At 32.3% G+C, this 21,863-nt stretch overlaps 1 protein-coding gene across 3 annotated transcripts in view; it reads right to left on the bottom strand.

The window, feature by feature from the left end:
* The window catches only part of LOC143909282 (uncharacterized), a 464,755-nt gene that overhangs the window by 372,903 nt on the left and 69,989 nt on the right, over positions 1-21,863 (bottom strand). For 2 of the 3 annotated variants that reach the window (XM_077427196.1, XM_077427197.1), the window contains exon 2: positions 16,573-16,842. In XM_077427196.1, coding sequence (XP_077283322.1) covers positions 16,573-16,681 — 109 coding nt within the window. In that variant the 5' untranslated portion in view covers positions 16,682-16,842. Of the gene's footprint in view, positions 1-16,572; positions 16,898-21,863 lie in introns of all 3 variants that reach the window. The other variant, XM_077427195.1, reaches the window with a different exon arrangement.

The following is a 21,863-nucleotide window of genomic DNA, read 5'->3' as shown; positions in this document are numbered from 1 at the left end:
ATTTTTATGTCCGATGAATGAAGCCGACTAAGTTACTTTTGGGTGGCTTTCAACCATGGCGAAACTTCAATTAAGAAAATGAACAAATAAATATTGAAAGTTTCAACTTAATACCTGAGAATTTCTTCAATCTTTTTAATACTTTTTAATAAATCCTACAAATGAGCCGTTATATTTGAAAAGTCTTACATTTCTAGAAATATGTCGCAAAATTTAAAAATACTGGTGGCCTGTAATACGTTTATTCTGATTTTCCGACATTCTGGACATATGCAATTAAAATGAGTGATTATAATTTGTGAATTAATTCATACAGATATATTGCTTTTGGAACTGAAAATTGGCTTCCGCCACTTTAAAATATAAAGGCTCATATATTGAAAACGAATATAAAGAAAAAAAATTAAAATCATTATTTAATTATGAATCAAATCCCGTTATGCGGCCTATTTTTTCCAAACGTGATTTCAAAGTATAGAATTTTTTTTTATATTTTGAATAAAAACCGTCAATTTAAATTCAATCACAGTTTCAAGCATTTCATCATCTACAGTTACGTATTTCAAGTAATGCGATGTATTGAATATATTATTTTATCGATGACATTATTTGGATGGTTTCTTATATCAGTGTAATTTCAAAAACAATATCAAAACTTATAATATCTCTTTACTTTTAAATAATTTAGATTTCTTTTACTATTAACCAATAACTATACTATCTATATCAGTTTATTTAAATTGATTATGATTAGTTTTAACTGATAAACGAGACTTCAAAGCTGACGTTTTGCCAGAAACTTCCATAAAAAGGAGGTTTGTAAAAAAAGCGCGCTACGCTCATAGCGGCCATTTGTATGGCGGAAGTGGTTTTAAAAGAAAATGATGATTTTTTTTATGTTTCCGTCATTATTTTTAAAATAAAAGTTGTTGAAAGCTTCTTAAGGTATGTATTTATTTTGAACACAAAAAAAAAATTGAAAAAATGATTGAATTTTACAAAATGTAGGCAAACCAAATGTATTATTTTTTGTTCCGGCCTAATTTAAATACTTATCTAGATCAAAATCTCGATCGTTTTGGATTAGAGTTTGCCAATTTTTCTGATTTCCATTGAAACGGTTTAATTGAGATTGGCATCTACTTTCCTATATATCTTGCTAATCTCACGTCATTCTGCGTCTTGATGTTTGCCAATTTGATTATAAAATGCCGCAAAAATTTCTCTATAGATGTCACTGTGAATGTTTGTATGAATTCGCATTGTATAAAATGCTTATGTATATTGATTGTATTGAATTGATAATTTGTAAAGGCGGATGTTCATGTTTATTCATTTTATATGCCAGGAAGGCCTAACAGGTAAACCCAATGCGCCTTTCTAGACAATAGATTACAAACATTGCAGCATTTTTTTTTTTACATAAATCGCTGTATTTTGGAAGGCTGGAGAACACAAAATTAACAAATAATTAATCCATTGAGACATCTATGGATTTAGACTTGTACATATTTTTTTACATATTGTACATAAATCAACTTCAGATATTTGCGACATAGCGGGTAGGATTGTTTTTCAACGATGAAATCAGATACATTGGCAAACTCTGATAAGAAACGAACGACTTGGAGTCACAAATATCCAAGTCTAACCAGCAGAATTAAAGATCCCTGTATTTCGAGAGGCTGAAGAACACAATCAATTAATTAATGAATTAATCCATAGAGATATCTATGGATTTAGATTTGTATATAATTTTTTACATATTGTACAAAATCAAATTCAGATATTTGCGACAGATCGGGTAGGATTATTTTGCCAATTTGATGGAGGAGCCGTTTCAGCAATGAATTCAAATAAATTGGCAATCTCTGATAAGAAACGACCGACTTGGAGTCACAAATATCCAAGTCTGACCAGCAGCATTTAAGATCATACTCAGAATAAATTATTTTCAATCGAGGTTAGATCACGGGATCGAACCCGCCGCCTCTCGGTGCTTAGTATCAACGCAACTACCGAGCCACGCTGGTAGTTGTGGTTCTATTTGATTGTAGTTGCGGTTGTAGTCTGGACGTTTGTATACAAGTCTGAGCAGCAATACTAAAGATTAGCACGGGATCGAACCCGGTAACTTCTCGGTGCTAAACATAAACGAAACCGCCTGTTTCATCTGTGTACATATATTAAGCCTGTATTGGTCAGAAAGTTTGTTTTGGAGGAAGAAACAACTGAAATTTGAGGTTATGGGTTAAACGTCAAATGGGGTCTAGATTTTTTTGTTGGTGGAAAACTTATTGTAAATGATATTAACAATTAGATACAACATAACTTCCTATTGAATACTTATCTCGCAGATAACGCTCAGTGAAGAGATGTAGTTCTAGCTGTGAAATGTCAGATCTGACAAATTTGACCGTAAATCGATATATAGCGGCTCGGTCTCCGTGATTTGACAGAATGTTAAATTACAGAAAACTCAAATATCAGAATGCAAAGATCGAAAATCGAAAGATCTTAAGTCAAAAGATAAAAAAAAAATGGTGCATGGTAAACGGTACATACTCACTTAATTTGCGCGAGCAGGATACAACAGGAACAAGAGGAACATGCTTTTCCTCCCGTGTTAATGTGCGCGCGCAGAATACGGGAGGAAAAGCATGTTCCTCTTGTTCCTGTTGTATCCTGCTCGCGCAAATTAAGTGAGTATGTACGTGACTATGTACCGTTTACCATGCACCATTTTTTTTTGAACTTTCGACTTAAAATCTTTCGATTTTCGATCTTTGCCTTCCGATATTTGCGTTTTCTGTAATTTAACATTCTGTCAAGTCACGTAGACCCATAGCGGCTATATGCCATTACACGAAGCTATACGCCAAATTTGAAATTTATATATACATATGAGAGTTAAAACTATAAATATTTATATATTAGATATAACGAGAACCTATAAAACAAATTCTATAAAATATAGAGTGAAAAAAGAAAAGGTAATAGACGATTGAATAATTAAAATCTGACATGGCGAAAAGTGAGACTACGCTGGATAAACGTCAAACACATTTTTGTGGAAGCGTTTGCAAACGCGACTTACACGATATTTCTGCACCATCGTAATGGCAGAGGATACATTTAAGTATATATATGACCCAAATGAGCCATATGGCAAAGTATGAAAACGATCGGATAAGAGGTAAATTGTTCTCTGAATTGTGATCGTAAGTGAAACGTATAGGAGGTTTGTAAAAAAAATACATATTTTTCTTCACATTTTCCAAATACATCCTTAGTTTTGCCTTTGTTTAAAAGTATAAGCCGATTTCAAATCAGGCTATCGTTTGCAGCGTATGAAAGGCGCACAAAAATATATTTTCAGAATCGAGCACGCCTTTTTAATTACTGTAGTTGAATCGAAATTTAATTATAAATTATGAAGCTTCCGGTCAAAGCGTTCCAGATCACAAGAAACCCGCTTCATCATAAATTTAATAGCCAACTAAGTCAGATCGTGCAAAGTGGAAATTTAAAGCAACACACGGTAGAGGTTTGCGGTAAACGCATACACACACACACACACACATACATACATACATACATACATATAAATTTCGACTGAAAATTGAATACAGACCATTCTAATCCGATCTGCGAATTAATTACGGGTATTAAAATCGCACACCGTCTGTCTCCGGCCGTGAAATATCATTTTACTCGCCGGGGAAAACTCGACGACACTTTTCCGAGAATTTTCCCTTCTCACACGTACATACTTGCCCGACTTCTCATTATTTCTGCATTAATGAATACTGATTGCGTTCGCTCTGTGTCGCGAAAGCCGGAAATAATTCACGAGTCCTTTTGAAGTTTTGGCGACGGCAACATCAAAAGGTTGGCGACGCCTGGCTCGCAAAAAGCCGGTTAATGGCCGACTTGCAAGTCCGGTCGGTCTCTGGAGCCCTTCCGGAAGGTGTCCGGACCCGGATTTATCAATTTGGAAACTTGAAATGGTCGCAGTATCATACAAAATACCAAATCCAACAAAAAGTTTGAAGTCGCACATTAAATTAAATCTAATTACATTTCAAGCAAATCATATTAATATCAAACAACATTGGTTTTGTAGAGTAATTAGAATGAATTACATTTAACCCTCCCTAGCCGAAGTGGGATATGCAAGTGCCCTAATTTTTACGTTTTTCGTAATAACTATGTGGTTTTTAAAGCTACATATACACCCTATATTGCTAGAATGAACTACATGAAATTTATTTGAATAGATTTTGTATGATTTAGAAAAGGGGTATATCGTAAAAAAATACATTTCTACTGAGAGAAAGAGACAGCTATATTTTCGTAAGCTATTGTTTTCATCGCTTTTGGCGCGTGACTATTTAGTCACGCAGTCGCCTGTTGGCCTTAACTATGTGGTTTTCAAAGCTATACACCCTATATTTCTTGTATTGCTAGAATGAACTACAAGAAATTTATTTTAATAGATTTTGTATGATTTAGAAAAGTGGTACATCGTAAAAAAATACATTTATACATTTCTACGTTCCAAAGTATGATTTAAAGGCGGTAGCGATAAGTCATATTTTTGACTGTTCGCTTGCATATTATTGTTGATCGATGAATCAGTGTGAGAGAAAGATACAGCTATATTTTCGTAAGCTATTGTTTTGGTGCGTGGCTATTGAGGCATGCAGTCGCCTGTTGGCTTTACCATGTATGCGTGTCGTTATTTTTTAATACAAAAATAGTCAAAAATATGTCATAGGACTAAAACTTTTTTTATATTATTGTATAAAATGGTTCATAAGATATATATTGAACCCATTTGTATTGAGAAAAGCTGTATTTTGATTAAAAAATACTCAGGGTCTTACTCGACCCCGGTTCGGGACATTCGTTCGATCTCGACGCTCCGTCCTTCAAAGGTTAATATGAATAAAGGTTTCGTGTATCAATTGTGTGTATACATATTTTAGTAAAAGCTACACGTAATATGATGCGATGCTAAAATGTTTCGTTTTAATTAACTTACGTTTAATATCTGACGATGAAAGTTCTATGTAGTTGTAACGAGGCAAAAGTTGGCAGTTGTTAATTAAATTTTCTATAAATGAAATCTAATAAAAGTTTCATACCTTCACCTTTATACGGCATTTAATTGAGTATCCTTTCAATTCGATTCAAAGTTTAATGTTTTTTGATCAATGCAAGATGATACTTGAAAGCTTCATTTCAAATTTATTTCATTAAAATCAAACGAAACATTAATGACAAGAGTTGTAGTTATTATATATAAAACTAAATTCATTTTTACACTGGCTTGAATCAAATTTATTATCAATTATATTATAATGGCAGAATTACTCGACGTTGCTGGGTGGATTAAACCATTTCTGAGAGTATCATCAAATTACATCCTATGAAATGATTTACTAAATTGGCTGGGTCTAAATTCAAAACTATAGATTTGCATAGTGGGCAAACAAACAAACATTACTTTACATTGCCCGGCATTAATTGGATGAGTCAAAATTTAAAAATTGTAATTTACAGTCTAAATTATTATGAAATGATAAACAACGTGAAGTGATTCATATAACGAGTATCATAATATGATAAAATATATTTGATGTTTTCAAATTTAAAACTATAATTGATCCGTGCAATGTGTTGTAACATTGAAAGTATGTAAAATTATTTAATTATTTTTACTTTATCTATGTACGTAGTAACAATAGATGAAGTTTTGTGATCATGCGAAAATTCGAACTCGAGATTTTGACTGATTCGAAATCAGAATCGATCACTGATCACGTTTTCATGATCTAGGAAAAATGTGTGTGTGTGTGTATTTTAGGGATTTTTTGAACACCGTTAGTCCTATCGTACTGAAACTTAATATTGGTCACTAAAATACTTATCGACACGATGTAAATATTTTTAAAATTTTTAAGTTGACTGCAAATGGTACCTCCCCTTATAGGTATCCTCTTTTTTTAAGTTTTTGAATTCAATTATCTCCCAAGCCACTAACTGAATCGGACTGAAATTTTTACATGTAATAGAAATTATAAATTGTATACCCTAATATTTTTTGAATATTTTTACCTGAACCGGAAGTAGTACTTAGAGAATCGAGGTTTTTCATGTTTTTCTCAGAAACTTTTCGATTAATTGAACTGAAATTTCATATATAGAAATTTAAGCTTCTTTAAGAAATTTAATTAAGTTAAATTTAAAATTTGGTGAGCACCATTCAACCGGAAGTGGCAGTTTACTCTTGTTCGATTTTTCTTCCATTTTTTTCGGCCCCGTAAAGATGCGCGCTCTTGACGAAAAAATTCAAGTATTACTCTTTATTTTATTTTATTTTACATACATATATACAAATATACCAGGAAGGCTTAACAGGTAAACCCCAAATGCGCCTTCCTGGTCCACATAATTATTACATACATAGATACATGTAAATCTAAACAATATCTGACATCTATCGTCAGATATTACAAATATCGTATTAATACGATAAATAACGATGAATAACTTTCATGTAACAATACGATTTTTTTTTATATTCGATAAACAACCACAGAGACGTCTATGGTGAGCAATATGGCGAAACCTAAGATATAACGATAAGTAAAGGTTCGCAACAGAAAATTGAGAAGGAAACGCCAATTTTACAGGAATCGTTTCAATGAAAATCAGAAAAATTGGCAAATTCTGATAAGAAACGATCGACCTTGACAAACCAAGGTCTGGCCAATAGCGAGACTTAGCGGGGAATCGAACTCGTAACATCAAGTACGAAATATTTCAACATTCACCACTAGATCACGCTACTGGTTAAATATACAATATATTAAGTATCAATGTGATAAAAAATTATAAAAAAATCACTAAATTTAATGAACCGGAAGTGGGATTTTTTCCTCTTAGAAAGGTCAAAAATGCTGTGACCACTATTCTGTCCACACCCCTGAATGTATCTAGCTGAAGATTTATATTTATATTCTTTATGTACTAACTTAGAGCTATTAGAGCTAACCGAAAGTATTATTTTTTTTTAAAACAATATTTCATTATTTTATTTTGACCTTTTAAATTATTTTATTCGAGATTTTTTTTATTTTTCTCTATAGCGTTGACAACCATGAAACAAAATATAAAGGCTTATTTTTCAAACAAAATGAACCTACAACCCGCGCCATTGAACGTAATCCCAATTATACGTCACGTATGCGTCAAATCCGCACCAGACGACTGTTAATTAAATTTAACGAATTTATTAATTTCGTTAAATTTAGGGGGGTTGTGGTGGGGGTATCTCGGTTTCATTGATATTCCAGTCGGCAGTTGGCCTTAATCAACTTTCACGAGGGTGTCCGACCGCAACACGGAACGGCTCGAAAATTTTCCGAAACGCTTTTTCCGGCGGAGGGAAAGTGAAACGAATTTACAAACTGAATATTTCATATTCCCAACGTTCGCAACACTTTCGCCCTGTCGTCGTTCGAAAAGCCCAAAAGTCAATTTCGACCTTTGAAAAGTTTCTCGATATTTTTCCCTTTTTTATTTCCGCCAATGTAGGTTTATGTGGGTGTCTAGAGTATGCCTGAAGACGTGCTTGCCTAGTCGAAAATTTTCGACAGTCAAAATTTGGTCTGTTTTCGACATTGTTAACCTGTCTTTTCTGCTTGTCTGAGATCACAGAGTGTGTGGGTGTGTTTGTGGACCATTCGAGTACAAAGTCCCTTGGGGGTTTGCCCCGAAGTTCGTATACAAATAATTGTCTAGTTCCATTGTATTTAATTTTGCGTGTACGACTTGCTTAAACCGATTATTAGTTCTACTTCGGAAAGTAGGCTCTGAATGTGAGCGATAAAAGTTTAATCCCAGATGAATTTCATTATGTGTTAATTTAATTGAAAACGGTCAGTTAGACTTTATATAAAGATTATGCATATATTATATTCAATTAAACATATGATTTCGAAACAATACAGGATGACAATACATATATAGTGTTGCGTAGGGGTAGGTGGAGGATCCAAATAAAAGGCCAAAGTCGCTTCACAGCATTTATTGGGTGATTACACTGCCGTCCAGAATGCCTTCATATGCCTTAAGTACCCGCTTATAAAGGGAACTCACTGCATCTTCCTCGACGCGATTGTTTACCTATTGTTATGGTTATGTACCAGATACACAGTCTTACGGTCTCCTGCTGTCAATTCTGAGAACTCTGGCGGGAAGTGACCGAATGCCGTTACCGACCACTTAGTCCATTCGGGGGTCTCCATTGTAAGCCGACAGCACTTAAGCCTGGAGATAATCCTCGAAAACCAATTATAACTGTGGCTCCTTTTAGCATATGTTACAATAGTTTGCTTGTCTATACAATGTTTTTTAATTAATAAAATTTAACATTGATATATGTATGTATACCAGGAAGGCCTGTAAAAACAAGTAGACCCTAATGTGCCTTCCTAGACAAATAAATGTAACTGATTATGATTTCACTGTAATGACAGTGAAAATATAAATTTCACTGTGACATACACATTATGGTAATCGGATTATTGCGCACATTGCGATCGTGCACACAACAATATCTGGCACTCAATTTCTCAATATCACAATATTTCGCGTAATTGATGGAGTTTTTGGGTGCCGTGATCGAGATTTTAGTGACGCGATCGAGATCGCTTTTTACATAAATATGTACATATATATTTTTTTTACATAGATATATACCAGGTGGGCCTTAACAAGTAGACCCCAATGTGCCTTCCTAGACAATTAATTACAAACATTTCAGCGTTTTTTATTCAATAAATCGCTATATATCGAGAGACAAAAGAACACGAAGTTAAAAATAAATTTATTAATTAATTAATCCATAAAGACATCTATGGATTTAGATTTGTACATATTTTTTACATTTTGTACATAAATCAAATTCAGATACATATTTATGACAGCGGGTAGGATGATATTCACCAATTTGATGGAGGAGCCGTTTCAACAATGAAATCAAATAAATTGGCAAACTCTGATAAGAAACCATCGACTTGGGTTCACAAATATCCAAGTCTGACCAACAGTATTAAAGATTAGCACGGAATCAAACCCGGTAACCTATCGATGCAAAACATCAACGCAACCACCAAGCCATACTGCTGGCTATAAAATTGTAATCACCGACAGTCTTCATGTGTGTTACTATGGTTATTAGTGATTCTGTCATAGAATATACTGGTTAGTTTGTTAGTAATGTCTGTAACTAACGGAATATTATTTATGGCATGCAGTTTTTTCAAGTTAATATATATGGGTGTATTATAAATTATTTTAGGGATTTATTTTCTATTATTTGGAACTTGAAAAGGTTAGTAGTCGAGGCGTTATTCCATACAGGTTAATCATACATAGGTTAAACCCGCATTATATATGTACATACAAACAACCTTTCGTACAAACACCTTCCAAAATTCACTAACTATCATTCCAATTATTCAAAATACAACCCCACACCCCCTAATGTGCATACATATACATCCGACCTTACAATTCCAAATCTAATAACATTCAATTTTGATCGTCCAAACCTAATTACGAGACCAAACACTGAACGTTTCAGCGCTCTTGTTTGACTTGTTCGAGCGATTAGCCCACCTACGTATGTAGTTAAATTTAACCTGCACGGTTAAATTTAACCCGCGTCCACTCGTTCGATCCCAGTTATCGGACATATTTAAACCACGAACAAAACACGGGGGCTACCACGTACACGTATTTTTATCCGTCGACGCGAAACCTCTTTATAATACATATGTAATATAACATTATTAAAGGCCCACATTGCAAAGTTTGTTCCGGACAACTTCTTTGATGTGTTATTTCATCGAGGAATCGTGTTCGAAACGTGTCGGGGGTTCTTATTTGCCCTGGGCATACATACACTTGTGTGTAAGCTTCTACCCTTCCTTTCTGGAGGATATCCTTTGTGATATTTCACGAGGAAATATTGTATTAAGGGTTCGATGCGTATGCACAAAACGTACCCTTACAATTACGTATGTATGTGTGTGTGTGTGTATCTGCGAGTTTATACCACGGACGTACATATCTGTCTATTTTATTTATATGTATAATTTATACAAATTTAAGACGTTTCACAGTCTAAAATTTAGACTACATATATTGTACTATGCCTACTCCAGACATATACACATATGATCCATAATATAATTATTTTGATATAGAATAACATCAAAATCCGCGTGAAAATATCTCTGGTATTGAAATAATGCTTGCATCATTAAATAATAGTATAAACAATAGAAGTTAAGTGGCCTGTTGATTAACAAAAAAATATGTATATGAAATTTTGTATACGAAAGTCCTGTATATGACCATAATAAATGAAACTATTCCCTAAATAGGTTTTTGAACTCTTTTTCCTATTATGCTGTACATTAACATTAGAATAATAAAATACTATGATTACTAAAAAAATTAAATTAAAATTGTAAAATAGAAAATGGTCAGTTGATCAGTAGCTATTAAAATAGATATAATATGTATTGTGAACATAATTTAGTAATAATAAAAAGCATTTAAAAATCAAAAATCAAAATCAAACTATTGCTTATTTATACGATTTTCATCACAAATCAAATGTACAAAAGAATTTTGTCTGATTTGTTTAAATAAATACACAAATACAGAAACAAAAAATCACGTATTTTCTTTTCTAAATTTGAATCGCTTAATTCGAATATATGAAAATAATTTTTATTTTGAGCATATGAGCGCTTAAATTAAGCGCAATTTTTACAGTTTTTTGGCTTTTGCAGTCTCTAACTCAAAATCTAGTAATGTTGTGCCAAAAATGAGTATTGAAATCAATAATCAGTTGTTTTAACAATTGATTGTGATTTTTAAATGCTTTAAAAAGTGTACTTTTTAATATTTAATAATAAAGTTATGCAGTTTCCTAGAAATTTTAAATAACATTAATTAGACAAAAATATAGTTTTTTTTCGTTACATTATGAGTTTATTTCGATAATTTTTCACTTTATCATATTTATAAGAATTGGTTTTTTAATACAATATTTTTATTTAATCTTAACTTACTATTTCGAGCAGCAAATGATTTTAAATCATCTTATGATATTGTTACGTACGCCGCGGATTAAGCGAAAAGAATCCCAGAGACTATGTGACCGTTCAAGGGTTATCTGTTATCGGATTAACTAAGTGCTTGCACTTACTTCCAGGATTATATCTGGACTCTAAGTGCATTTAGGCTAAACAATGACCGTTATTAGGCTTTTCTCAGAAACGGGTTCGGGGAGACCCAATGTCGTGGAAATACATATCCGAATACGTGACTATACAACAGGTAAACAGATTAGACGTCCTGAGAGATCGACCCTTTATAAGGCGGTACGTAGGCGATATCATGTAATTCCTGGACTGAGCACTGACAGTGCGTGTATCTCCTTAATCATCAATAAATGCTGTGAAACGACTGTTGGCCTTTTACTTGGATCCTCCACCCACCTCTACGCAACAATATGTTGCAGACGCGCCTCGGATATCGCACAGGTAGAATTCATTCAAATATAATTTTCGAATATTTTTTTAGCTTTCGTTCATTTATTAAAATAGTATCTTTTGCAAAATAAATATTTAATCCCAATAATACGATTATTATATTTAAAAGTAACAATTTATAATTCCAACTCCATACGTTTCAAATTAAAAACTTTTAATATTGAAAATAAAATTAAAAACTTTTAATATTGAAATTCTAAGATTTCTACAAATGAACATTAGAAAAATTTGAACACTTTCACCAAAGAGCAGCAATGAAAATATTTTTTACAATTTTCTAAAGGAAAGCTTTCAAATAGACGTTTATCATTTTGAAATTAACATCAAATGAACAACAAACTATCCTCTTTAAATCCATTCAATATAAAATTTACGACTACATAGATTACATCAGAAAATTTCAGCAGCAAATCACCTTGATTACATCATCACACACACGTATTAATTTAATAACGTACTATTATCAGCAGACTAACTACCTAATATTACACCACGCAAACGCTTTTCTTTCCTGCTAATATTTTTAACGATTTTTCCGGAATAATAACACTAATAATATAAAACATTAATTCCAAAAAAAGAGCACACCGTGTAATAATAATCATAATGTCTATTGTACGTCTTGTTGTAACAAACCGCTTTGTCCATAACGGAATAGCAGGTTCTGAGTACAAAGAGAATAATGGCAATAAGCTTGTGCTAAAAAATAAATTAATAATAAAAAATCCCAACCCAGTTGTCCTTAATTTTCCAAGGAAAACCCAAATCTTTTCGTCCGTATGTACATATGTACATATGTAAAAGTTTCAGTCGAAACTCTTGCCCGTCTGGAAAAACTGGATAGAGAGTTTTCACAGGTCATATGGTAAGTTTTCCTATTAGGTTTTTTTTAATGTAAAAGTTAAGTCGAACGACATTGGACCCTAAGTAAGACCCAAAGATTAAAGTCAACGAAGGTAAAATTAGACGATAGCGTATCTTGACGCCTGATTGGAGTACTGTTTAATTAAAATTTTGATTACGTATGTTTAATCTTAAGATCCAAGGAAGATAATTAAATATACAAGTTATGTGACATGTGATGTGGTTTTGAATTTATTTAGACCTTAGAGTGTTGAATTTTTTTTTAATTTTTCAAAATATTTACACATGTCTATGTGAAATTAAAATTTTTATTTTGTTTATATTTATATTTCAAATTTTTATTATCAAATGCTCTAAAAAATAAATTTCATTTGATTTTTGATATGAAAGAGTTTATTTTTTTATATTTATCAAAACACATCAAATGTATTCATATCGTATATTTAAAAAAACAATTCAACTTTATAGCATAATAAATGATAGTTTAAATATTTATTTCTACTCTTTCATGCTCGTATATTTTCTTCTTTAAAAATCATAAAAATTACACTGTTCGACACAAAAAATGGTTCAGAGACAAAATATGACTTTTCTTATAAATATATGCCCAGTAAACACGAATCTGGTAATAAAAAATGTTGATTGGCTCGAGATTCGGAGATAAATGTGTTTTTTAAATCGCGCGATTTTTCTATATCTTCGTGTTGTTCGGTCGATGTCTCAAAATCTGTCAATTTGCTGTTCAAAATGAATATTGGAATATATAGTCGGGTATTTGATCTTTTATTTGTAGTACTTTTCAGCTTTAAAATCTCTCTAAGTAGTCGTCCAGTTCAAATCAAAATCAAAAGTACGTATTTTCACTTGGGATTTTTTCCCACTGTTAATACACTTTTATATAAATTAGTATTTTCTATTGAAACATGTTTATTGGTATAGTATTCTGGCCACACTATTTTTCGTTTTCGTTTAAAAGGGTTAATTGGAAGTGTGCTGAATTTTAAATCGGTAAAATTTCGAACTAAAAGCTCGTACTAGTATTTACTCGTATTTACACGAATCTGAATTGAATTAATAGTGATAATATATTATATTGTCTTTATATGAGAATTAAGTAAAATTCCACTTAGAAAAATCATACTTCGACTATTCTTGTGGATTATTAACAAAAATTCTATTGATAACTGGCTTACCTCGATAAAATAAACGAATTTTTGTTATTAATCCAGTGAAAGTAAGAAGAGGCTAGTCAAAAAATCGATTTTATCGATGTAAGCCAGTTATCATTTGTCGAACAGTGTTATCAATAGCTTCGTTTATTGCGATGTTTTACGCAACATTCATAAATTTTTCACATAATTTTAAAGCAAAGCTGTAAACAATTATCAATTTTACATATCATCAATATTTTTCTATTCAACGATACAAGCTACCATTTGAGATACAATTCAACATCTATACACATATTATACTAAACATAAAAGAGTTCCACGCCGAAAAGTTTCAAATCACATAATTGATGACTCCAAATAAACCATAATTTACATCCTACACGATCCATTAATTGGAAACAGAATAAAATATCACGAATACATACAAAAATTTGTATAAGTATGGTTGTATGTATGTATGTAATAAAGGTGACGATTTGCATTTTGAACTGTTCGAATTCGTTTCCGATGATGAAAAAAAAAAGAATAATTCGATCGACGCGTCAATTTCCCCACTTTATTTCATCCCGAGATCTATTCTTACGCTTGTGAAAAAAATTCGACAAAAAATAAAGGTGTTTTCACGCTAATTTTCGCGGTCACGTAACCGGAATAATTCAGCAGTTATTGATGACGGTCCCGCGGACGCGCTTCGTCATAATAAATCGAGGCTTTTCGAAAAGGTTTTGGGGGATGAAGGGGTCCTTTTAACCCCTAGTTGACCCCCCCCCCTTACCTCCACCCACCCATCACCCAGCCAAAGTCGCTTGGATGAATAAACGGTGGGAAAAACTTCACCCCTGAAACGGGAGTCATCATCATAAATCATCAAGACAACGCGCGCTCGCAAGGAAAACGCGCCAATGATTTTACTAAAAATTTTCCCGTGGTTTTTTTTTTATCCTCTTCTCTTTACTCTTAATAAGTCCGAGAGAGAAACTTTTTAATTCTTATTCTTATCGGCCGATGTTGGCTCGTAAACAAGTTTTGATAAGTGCTATGTATATTGTAATAAATCACAAAAAAATTAAGAGATTGCGGTAATCGTTTTTTTTATATTAAAAAAGTTCAGTTTTTCATTCTAAGATGTTGATTGTGATCGTGTATAAGTTTTTTAGGGGGTCAATACAAAGCCTTGTTACAATTTAAAAACGTTTAAAATTTAAACTTAATTATTTTCTCATACTTAATTATATTTGATCCGATATAGCGTGAGAATTCATAAAAGATGTTTCAACATTTTAAGGACGTAAAATAATTTCTTTATTATTTTAATTATTTCTTATTTAACTATATAATATTATTACAATATAATTAAATGCAAAGTCTTTGTTAATATTACAGTAAGCTTTGCTGTCCATAACATGACGTTGACAATAATTATTTTTATCGTCTAAAAAATCTAAATTTCCATTAATATAAAATATATACGTATTCCTTAAATAAATTAATAATACCATCAACTCACGTATTTTATATTAAAATTTTATTAATGTAAATATTTCAATATACAAATCACAAAATTTCAAAAAATAAAAGTCTAAAAATTCTACCGACCGTTATACGCACGAACAATGTTGTATTTCGTGACCACAATTCAATGCGAAACCGAAACGAAATGTAATTGGCCATCGCGGGTCAAGTGGGGTGGGGGGGGGGGGGGTGAATGCGATAACGTGTAAATTTTATACTAGATCCGTTCAACTATAGTTCACATTCATATCAATCAGTCAACGTTTAAACCTTACATTATGAATATGTCATGTTTTTCCAAAAGTGACCAAAAACAATATTAACCTTTGAACGACGGAGCGTCGAGATCGAACGAGTGTCCCAAACCGGGGTCGAGTAAGACCCCAGTATATTTTAATCAAAATACAGCTTTTCTCAATACAAATGGGTTCAATATATATCTTATTAATCTTTTTATACATCAACATAAAAAGTTTTAGTCCTAATTTTGTATTAAAAAATAACGACAAGCATCAACACGCAAACGCGCATAGGTAATGACAACAGGCGACTGCACGACTCAATAGCCATGCGCCGAAAGCGACGAAAACAATAGCTTACGAAAATACAGCTGTCTCTTTCTCTCGCATTAATTCATTGATCAACAAGAATATGCAAGTGAACAGTCATAAACATGACTTATCGCTACCGCCTTTAAATAATACTTTGGAACGTAGAAATGTATAAATGTTTTTTTGACACTACTTTTCTAAATCATACAAAATCTATTAAAATAAATTTCTTTTAGGTCATTGTAGCAATACAAGAAATATAGGGTGTATAACCACATAGTTATTACGAAAAACGTAAAAATTGGGACACTTGCATACCGCACTTCGGTGAGCGAGGGTTGACAAAGGTTTTTTACATAGTTTTATATAAATATACATACATAATATTAATTATTTTCGAAAATGTTTGTATAAAATTCATTTTCCTTCCTATCCGCATAATAAATTCACAAAAAAAGATCTCATATGTACATATATTATATCATACAATATGTACATATGTATAATATATTAGGCCAAAGTTATCCGAATTTACACCGACACACAAAAGCTCGCATAAGTTTCTAAATGTATGTATTCCGGACGAAAACAAAACAAAAAAGTAAACTAATTGTGTGGCGGAAGTTAATCGCGCGATTTTCCCACTGCGTCACGGAGCCGGAAAATGGGAAAAGTTTAGATGAAGACGTCGTTCGAGATGTGCAGGTTGATTTAATTAAGTAGTTTTTGTTTACATACTCTACCGACGAACGAATCAATTTACCGGAAAATCTCCACAATAATACATACCAACAAGCGAAAAAAAACGTTGAAATAAAATAAATCTCTCACCATTTTTCATGTAGTATCCAGCATTGTGTTGAGGACCCGATGTGCCAGGTTGAGCATTTCTGAGCTGATCTTCAACACCTGAAGATTGTACACCTTCGACGCTAGCCATAATTGATACACTTTAATTACCACAATTTTCTTTCTTCTTTTTTTTAATGATTTTCACTATTTATTTATTTATTTATTGTGAATTTTATCGAATCACATTGTCGTCGCACACTTTTGATTGTTAAATCACTGTTTTTATTAACTTTAAACCATTTTTGAAGCCTTTAAAATTAAAACAAAGATCATTACAATCGCATAATTGAGTCACGTGACGAATCTGAAACAAAAAAAAAACACAAATATAAGTATGCGTTTTAAATTTAGACATTCATATTTAGAAAAGCAAGAAGTTGAACGGCCAGTTTCTTTCAAAAAGAAATTTCGAAAATTTTGTTCTAACATTGTATGAAAATGAACAGTCATTAATGGCTTATTTTTAATAACTTTTGACAAATAGACAATAGTCAAAAAGTCAGTGACAGATAATATAACTTACTGGTCATCTATTGACTTGGAGCTAATCTGCAATGTCACAATAGTGGAATTGTAAATAAAATAAATATATAAAGTGACAAATTCAAACTAAGTTACCGACCAAATAAATACGTTTAAAAAAGTATTTTTTTTTATTATTTCAATTAATCATGCACACTCGCCTAAACAGATTAAGACTCGAGAAATTATATATTTAATACATAATTATTACATACATACATACACATGTAAATCGACACATAAACAGCTGACATCTATGGTCAGACATTACAAACATCGTATACAATACGATCAATAACATTTTTCATGTAACGATACGAATTTTTACAATCATTAAACATTCACAGAGACATCTATGGAGAGAAATCTAGCTAAACCTGCAATATAAAAATAATTCAAGGTTTTCAATAGAAAATTGAAGAGGAAAAGCCAATTTTACAGGAACCGTTTCAATGAAAATCAGAAAAATCGGCAAATTCTGATAAAAAATCGGCAAATTCTGACAAACCAAGGTCTGACCAACAACGAGACTCTAGTGAGAATCGAACCCGTGACACCTTGCACGAAAGCATACAACACTCACCACTAGACCACGCCGCTGGTTTAAGTTAAATAAGATTTCATTGAAATTTTTCAAATAATAATATTATTAGAATTTCATTGACCGTTACATATAAATAGGTATAAACATACGCCCCATACGGATCTTATTATATATGCAGAAGACATGTAAATTTTGCGCATATAAAATATGTATGCACATACATATAACCTATGCAAATACGCTAATCAAAAACGAGAATGTGCCCTCGTAAAAGGTGAGAGATCTCCATACGTCGCATATACATATACATATAAGTTTTTGTATTTGAATGAACCGGAAACGGAAGGGCATCCTCTCATCTCTTTGCGATTGTGAAACTGTTAGTTCTTTTTCCCCGTTACAGAGTATCAAAGTCGCAAAGGCTTAACCATCACTATACAACATCGCGTATCATATTGTAGCGAGACGGAGCGAAAGTTTCCTTTGAAACGTAACACTACAACCTGCTGCGAAAATTGAGAAGAGAAAATTGTCACGGGGACTTTTCCGCGATTTATATTTTCGACTTTTTTGCGAAAATTCGCTTTTTTGACCGGGGAGATTTTGCCTGGGTTATTGTTTGTTTGTTTTGGGGCCGTTCTGTGGGCGAAAGAGCGTGTCTTGTTTGTTTGGATTTTAATTGAAACGAATGCTGACCGTTTGCGTGTGTATTATACACACGTGTGTTTCAAAACGGGATTTTGTATACAGGGTGTATTTATAAAACGGGCAAGACTGACGTTTGATGTGCTCCCATTATATATGTATGTTGAATCTTGGTTGAAAAATTTGGTAAATTTAACGAATGCTTTGTAACAAAATGAATGTTACAAAGCATTCGCTTTATATCATTACATACATACGTACTTACGCGGCCCAAGTCTCTTAGTAATATATTATATTTAATTACTCCCAATCAACGAAATCTTTTTGATTGAAATATGGAATGTCTTGCAACTACAGCCAACACCAATATATAACAACCAGCCGCAAATACAAAACATAGCAACGATGCCCAAATGGAAGAGAGAAGATCAAAATTCCACTCATACATCACATTCAATTATGAAAATAATAATGAATGCAGGCTACCAGGCAAATAGATTAAAATAATCTGAGATAACCTTCGCTCACTGAGGTGGAAAATATCACATGCAGGCTGTGATATTCACATGCAGCAACGATTTCATTGAGAAGTTGGATAGTTCTTGGAATACGAGCCATTCAATAAACAACTGTGTGAGCCTGTACAGCCATCAAATTATTATGTCAATGATCACATACATATGTACTTAGTAGGGACATAAAGTCCCAACTGTTCCAGCAACGACAGGCATGACGTATTACCACGTAGAAGCTGGAGAACAAAACGAATTAATGAGAAGTTTTTCCGAAGTTCAACGGAATTATACTCAAGCATGCCCAAAATGAAAGGAATAGGGTAGAGATATGGGTTATACCTATACTCTTTCCTATATAATGTAGCATATGCTAAAAGGAGCCGCCGTTATAATTGGTTTCCGAGGATTATCTCCAGACTAAAGTGCTGTCGGCTAACAATGTAACAGACTTAGTGGTCGGTAACGGCACCCAGCCACTTCCCGCTAGAGTTCTCAGAACTGACAGCGCGAAACCGTGGGACTGCATATCTGGTACGTGACTATAACAATAGGTAAACAAACGTGTCGAGAAAGATGCCCTTTATAAGCAAGTACTTAGGCCACACTAAAGATTCTGGACGGAGCACTGGCAGTGCGTGGATCTCCTTAATCATCCAATAAATGCTGTGAAGCGACTTTTGGTATTTTATTAGGATCCTTCACCCACCCCTACGCAACAATAGGAAACGAAGAAATGCTTTTTGCATTTTTTTATCGTTAAATATTATAATTTACTTCAAGCGGATTCCACACAATCGCATTATACTCTAGCTTGCTTCTTACAAGCGAGACGACAATTGGTTGGAGACTAATATATGTAGCATATGTATCTCAAGACAAATCCTAGTTAACGAAAATAATTCATCAGATCAGCGACTGTCTTGATGAAAGGATGTGAATGTGATTTGATTTTTGATTTTTAAATGCTTTTTATTATTACGAAATTATGTTCACAATACATCTTATATCTATTTTAATAGCTACTGATCTACTGATCATTTTCTATTTTACAATTTAATTTAATTTGGTTAGTAATCATAGTATTATATTATTCTAATGTTAATCTACAGCATAATAGGAAAAAGAGCTCAAAAACCTATTTACAATCCTTAGTGAAGGTGATTTGAGGATCAAAAGTGATACCCAAAACGACTACGCGAAGTTTCTACGCGCTTCAACAGATTACCTAAACACAATCTGCTTTAGGTCATCGACTTTAGAGAGTCTTTAATTAATATTACGTATTAGATGTATTATGAGCACTTATAAGAATTGTAAATAGGTTTTTGATTTATTTTTCATATTATGCTGTACATTAACATTAGAATAATATAATACTATGATTACTAACCAAATTAAATTAAAATTGTAAAATAGAAAATGATCAGTAGATCAGTAGCTGTTAAAATAGATATAAGATGTAAGTAAACATAATTTCGTAATAATAAAAAGCATTTAAAAATCAAATCAAAACACGCTTCAACAATACGAATCAAATGGATTACTATTATATATTATATTATAATATATTCTAAACTTTTCACCGTCTGCGATATGACCCAGACCTTAATCATTCAATTGAATGCAATACTTTAAAGTCGGATCATGGATTTGAACGGATTAATAGACGACAAACAAAACGAGATCATATCATTGAAACGCGATTTAAAATCAAAAACCACAACACGCATAATACGATTTATGCAAACGTCGGACCTTTCTAAAGCAAACCGACGATATTTTCGACAGCTTAAAATGAAATTCACATCAAACAATGGGGAATAAATTAGTTTTTGCGAGTCGCAATCCAACGCGAATAATAAAAATTATTAACTTATCCGGAATAATGCCGAAGTTTTGTCGGCCATTGTTTGCCATTGCTAACTTTTCTTTATATTTATGAACGGCGAATGCGAAACACTCTCTTCTCGAATTTATGCAGTAATTAATCACCAAAAAGAAGATAAATTAACCGAAAAAATAAAATAAATATATACGCTCGGATGACAAAGTTTCGTATGGCAAATTGCGAATTACATCCGACGTATGAATATAAACACACAACATTGCGAAATAAATAAATGAAAGATTTAAGAAACCTTCAAGCTATTAATATATGTACATATGTATGTATAGCTCTCGCTTGTGAAGTTTCATTGCAAAGCTTTACATATATTAAGGAGCACTTACACCGGAGACCATAAAAACGAACATTCCCACGAAATTGTTGCAACTGAATACTAAATAGTGTCATTCCAAACTTTGCGTTCTGTAAAAATTCATAAATTTTAGCCGTATTGTTATTTATATGACGTTTAGTTCATTCATTACGTGTTTAGGCAGCTTAGTACCAAAAGGTCAAACGTTACGGTATTGCACATATAATAATGACTATTTAAGTTTGTTATTGGATTTCGAAACTTTGAAACAAAACCATGTATGGTATGATTATATTTGGATGGTTGAAAGTCTATTAATTAGGTCTCAACTCCAAACTCTTCATGTTCGGTAAATGAACAGGAATCTTCAAGATATTATAATATATTGGATGATATGAATAGTCAGTTTTTTTACTCAAATTAATAAATGGTCTGTAACTTTTGAATAAATTCAGTAATAATAGTGTACTATATTAATAATCATTATTTTAAACTAATGGTCAATTAGTTCGAAATTGCATAAATCCACATGGTTTTTTATTATCTACTTACTGACCAAATAAAATGTGGTACATATAAGTTACTGATCATCTACTTAAATACAGACCATTTTCATTGTTATTTCAAATATTGAAAGAGATCAAGCAATTAATATATACAAATCTGAGAAAGAAAAACTGGAAGGAAATAAGAAAAATCATTTGATTTTTCAGGTAGAAAAAATCTATAAAATACTAGAATTCTGGTTTAAAAATCATTTATGTAGCTATTGTACTAATATAAAAAAAATTATTATTTTAAATATTTACCAAATCAACGATTTCAGGACATCATTATATATCATCT

This window comes from Arctopsyche grandis, chromosome 3 (assembly GCF_051622035.1).
Source record: "Arctopsyche grandis isolate Sample6627 chromosome 3, ASM5162203v2, whole genome shotgun sequence".
Classification (NCBI taxonomy): Eukaryota; Metazoa; Arthropoda; class Insecta; order Trichoptera; family Hydropsychidae; genus Arctopsyche; species Arctopsyche grandis.
The sequence above is the reverse complement of the archived record's forward strand: the minus strand, read 5'-3'. Positions and strand labels throughout refer to the sequence as shown.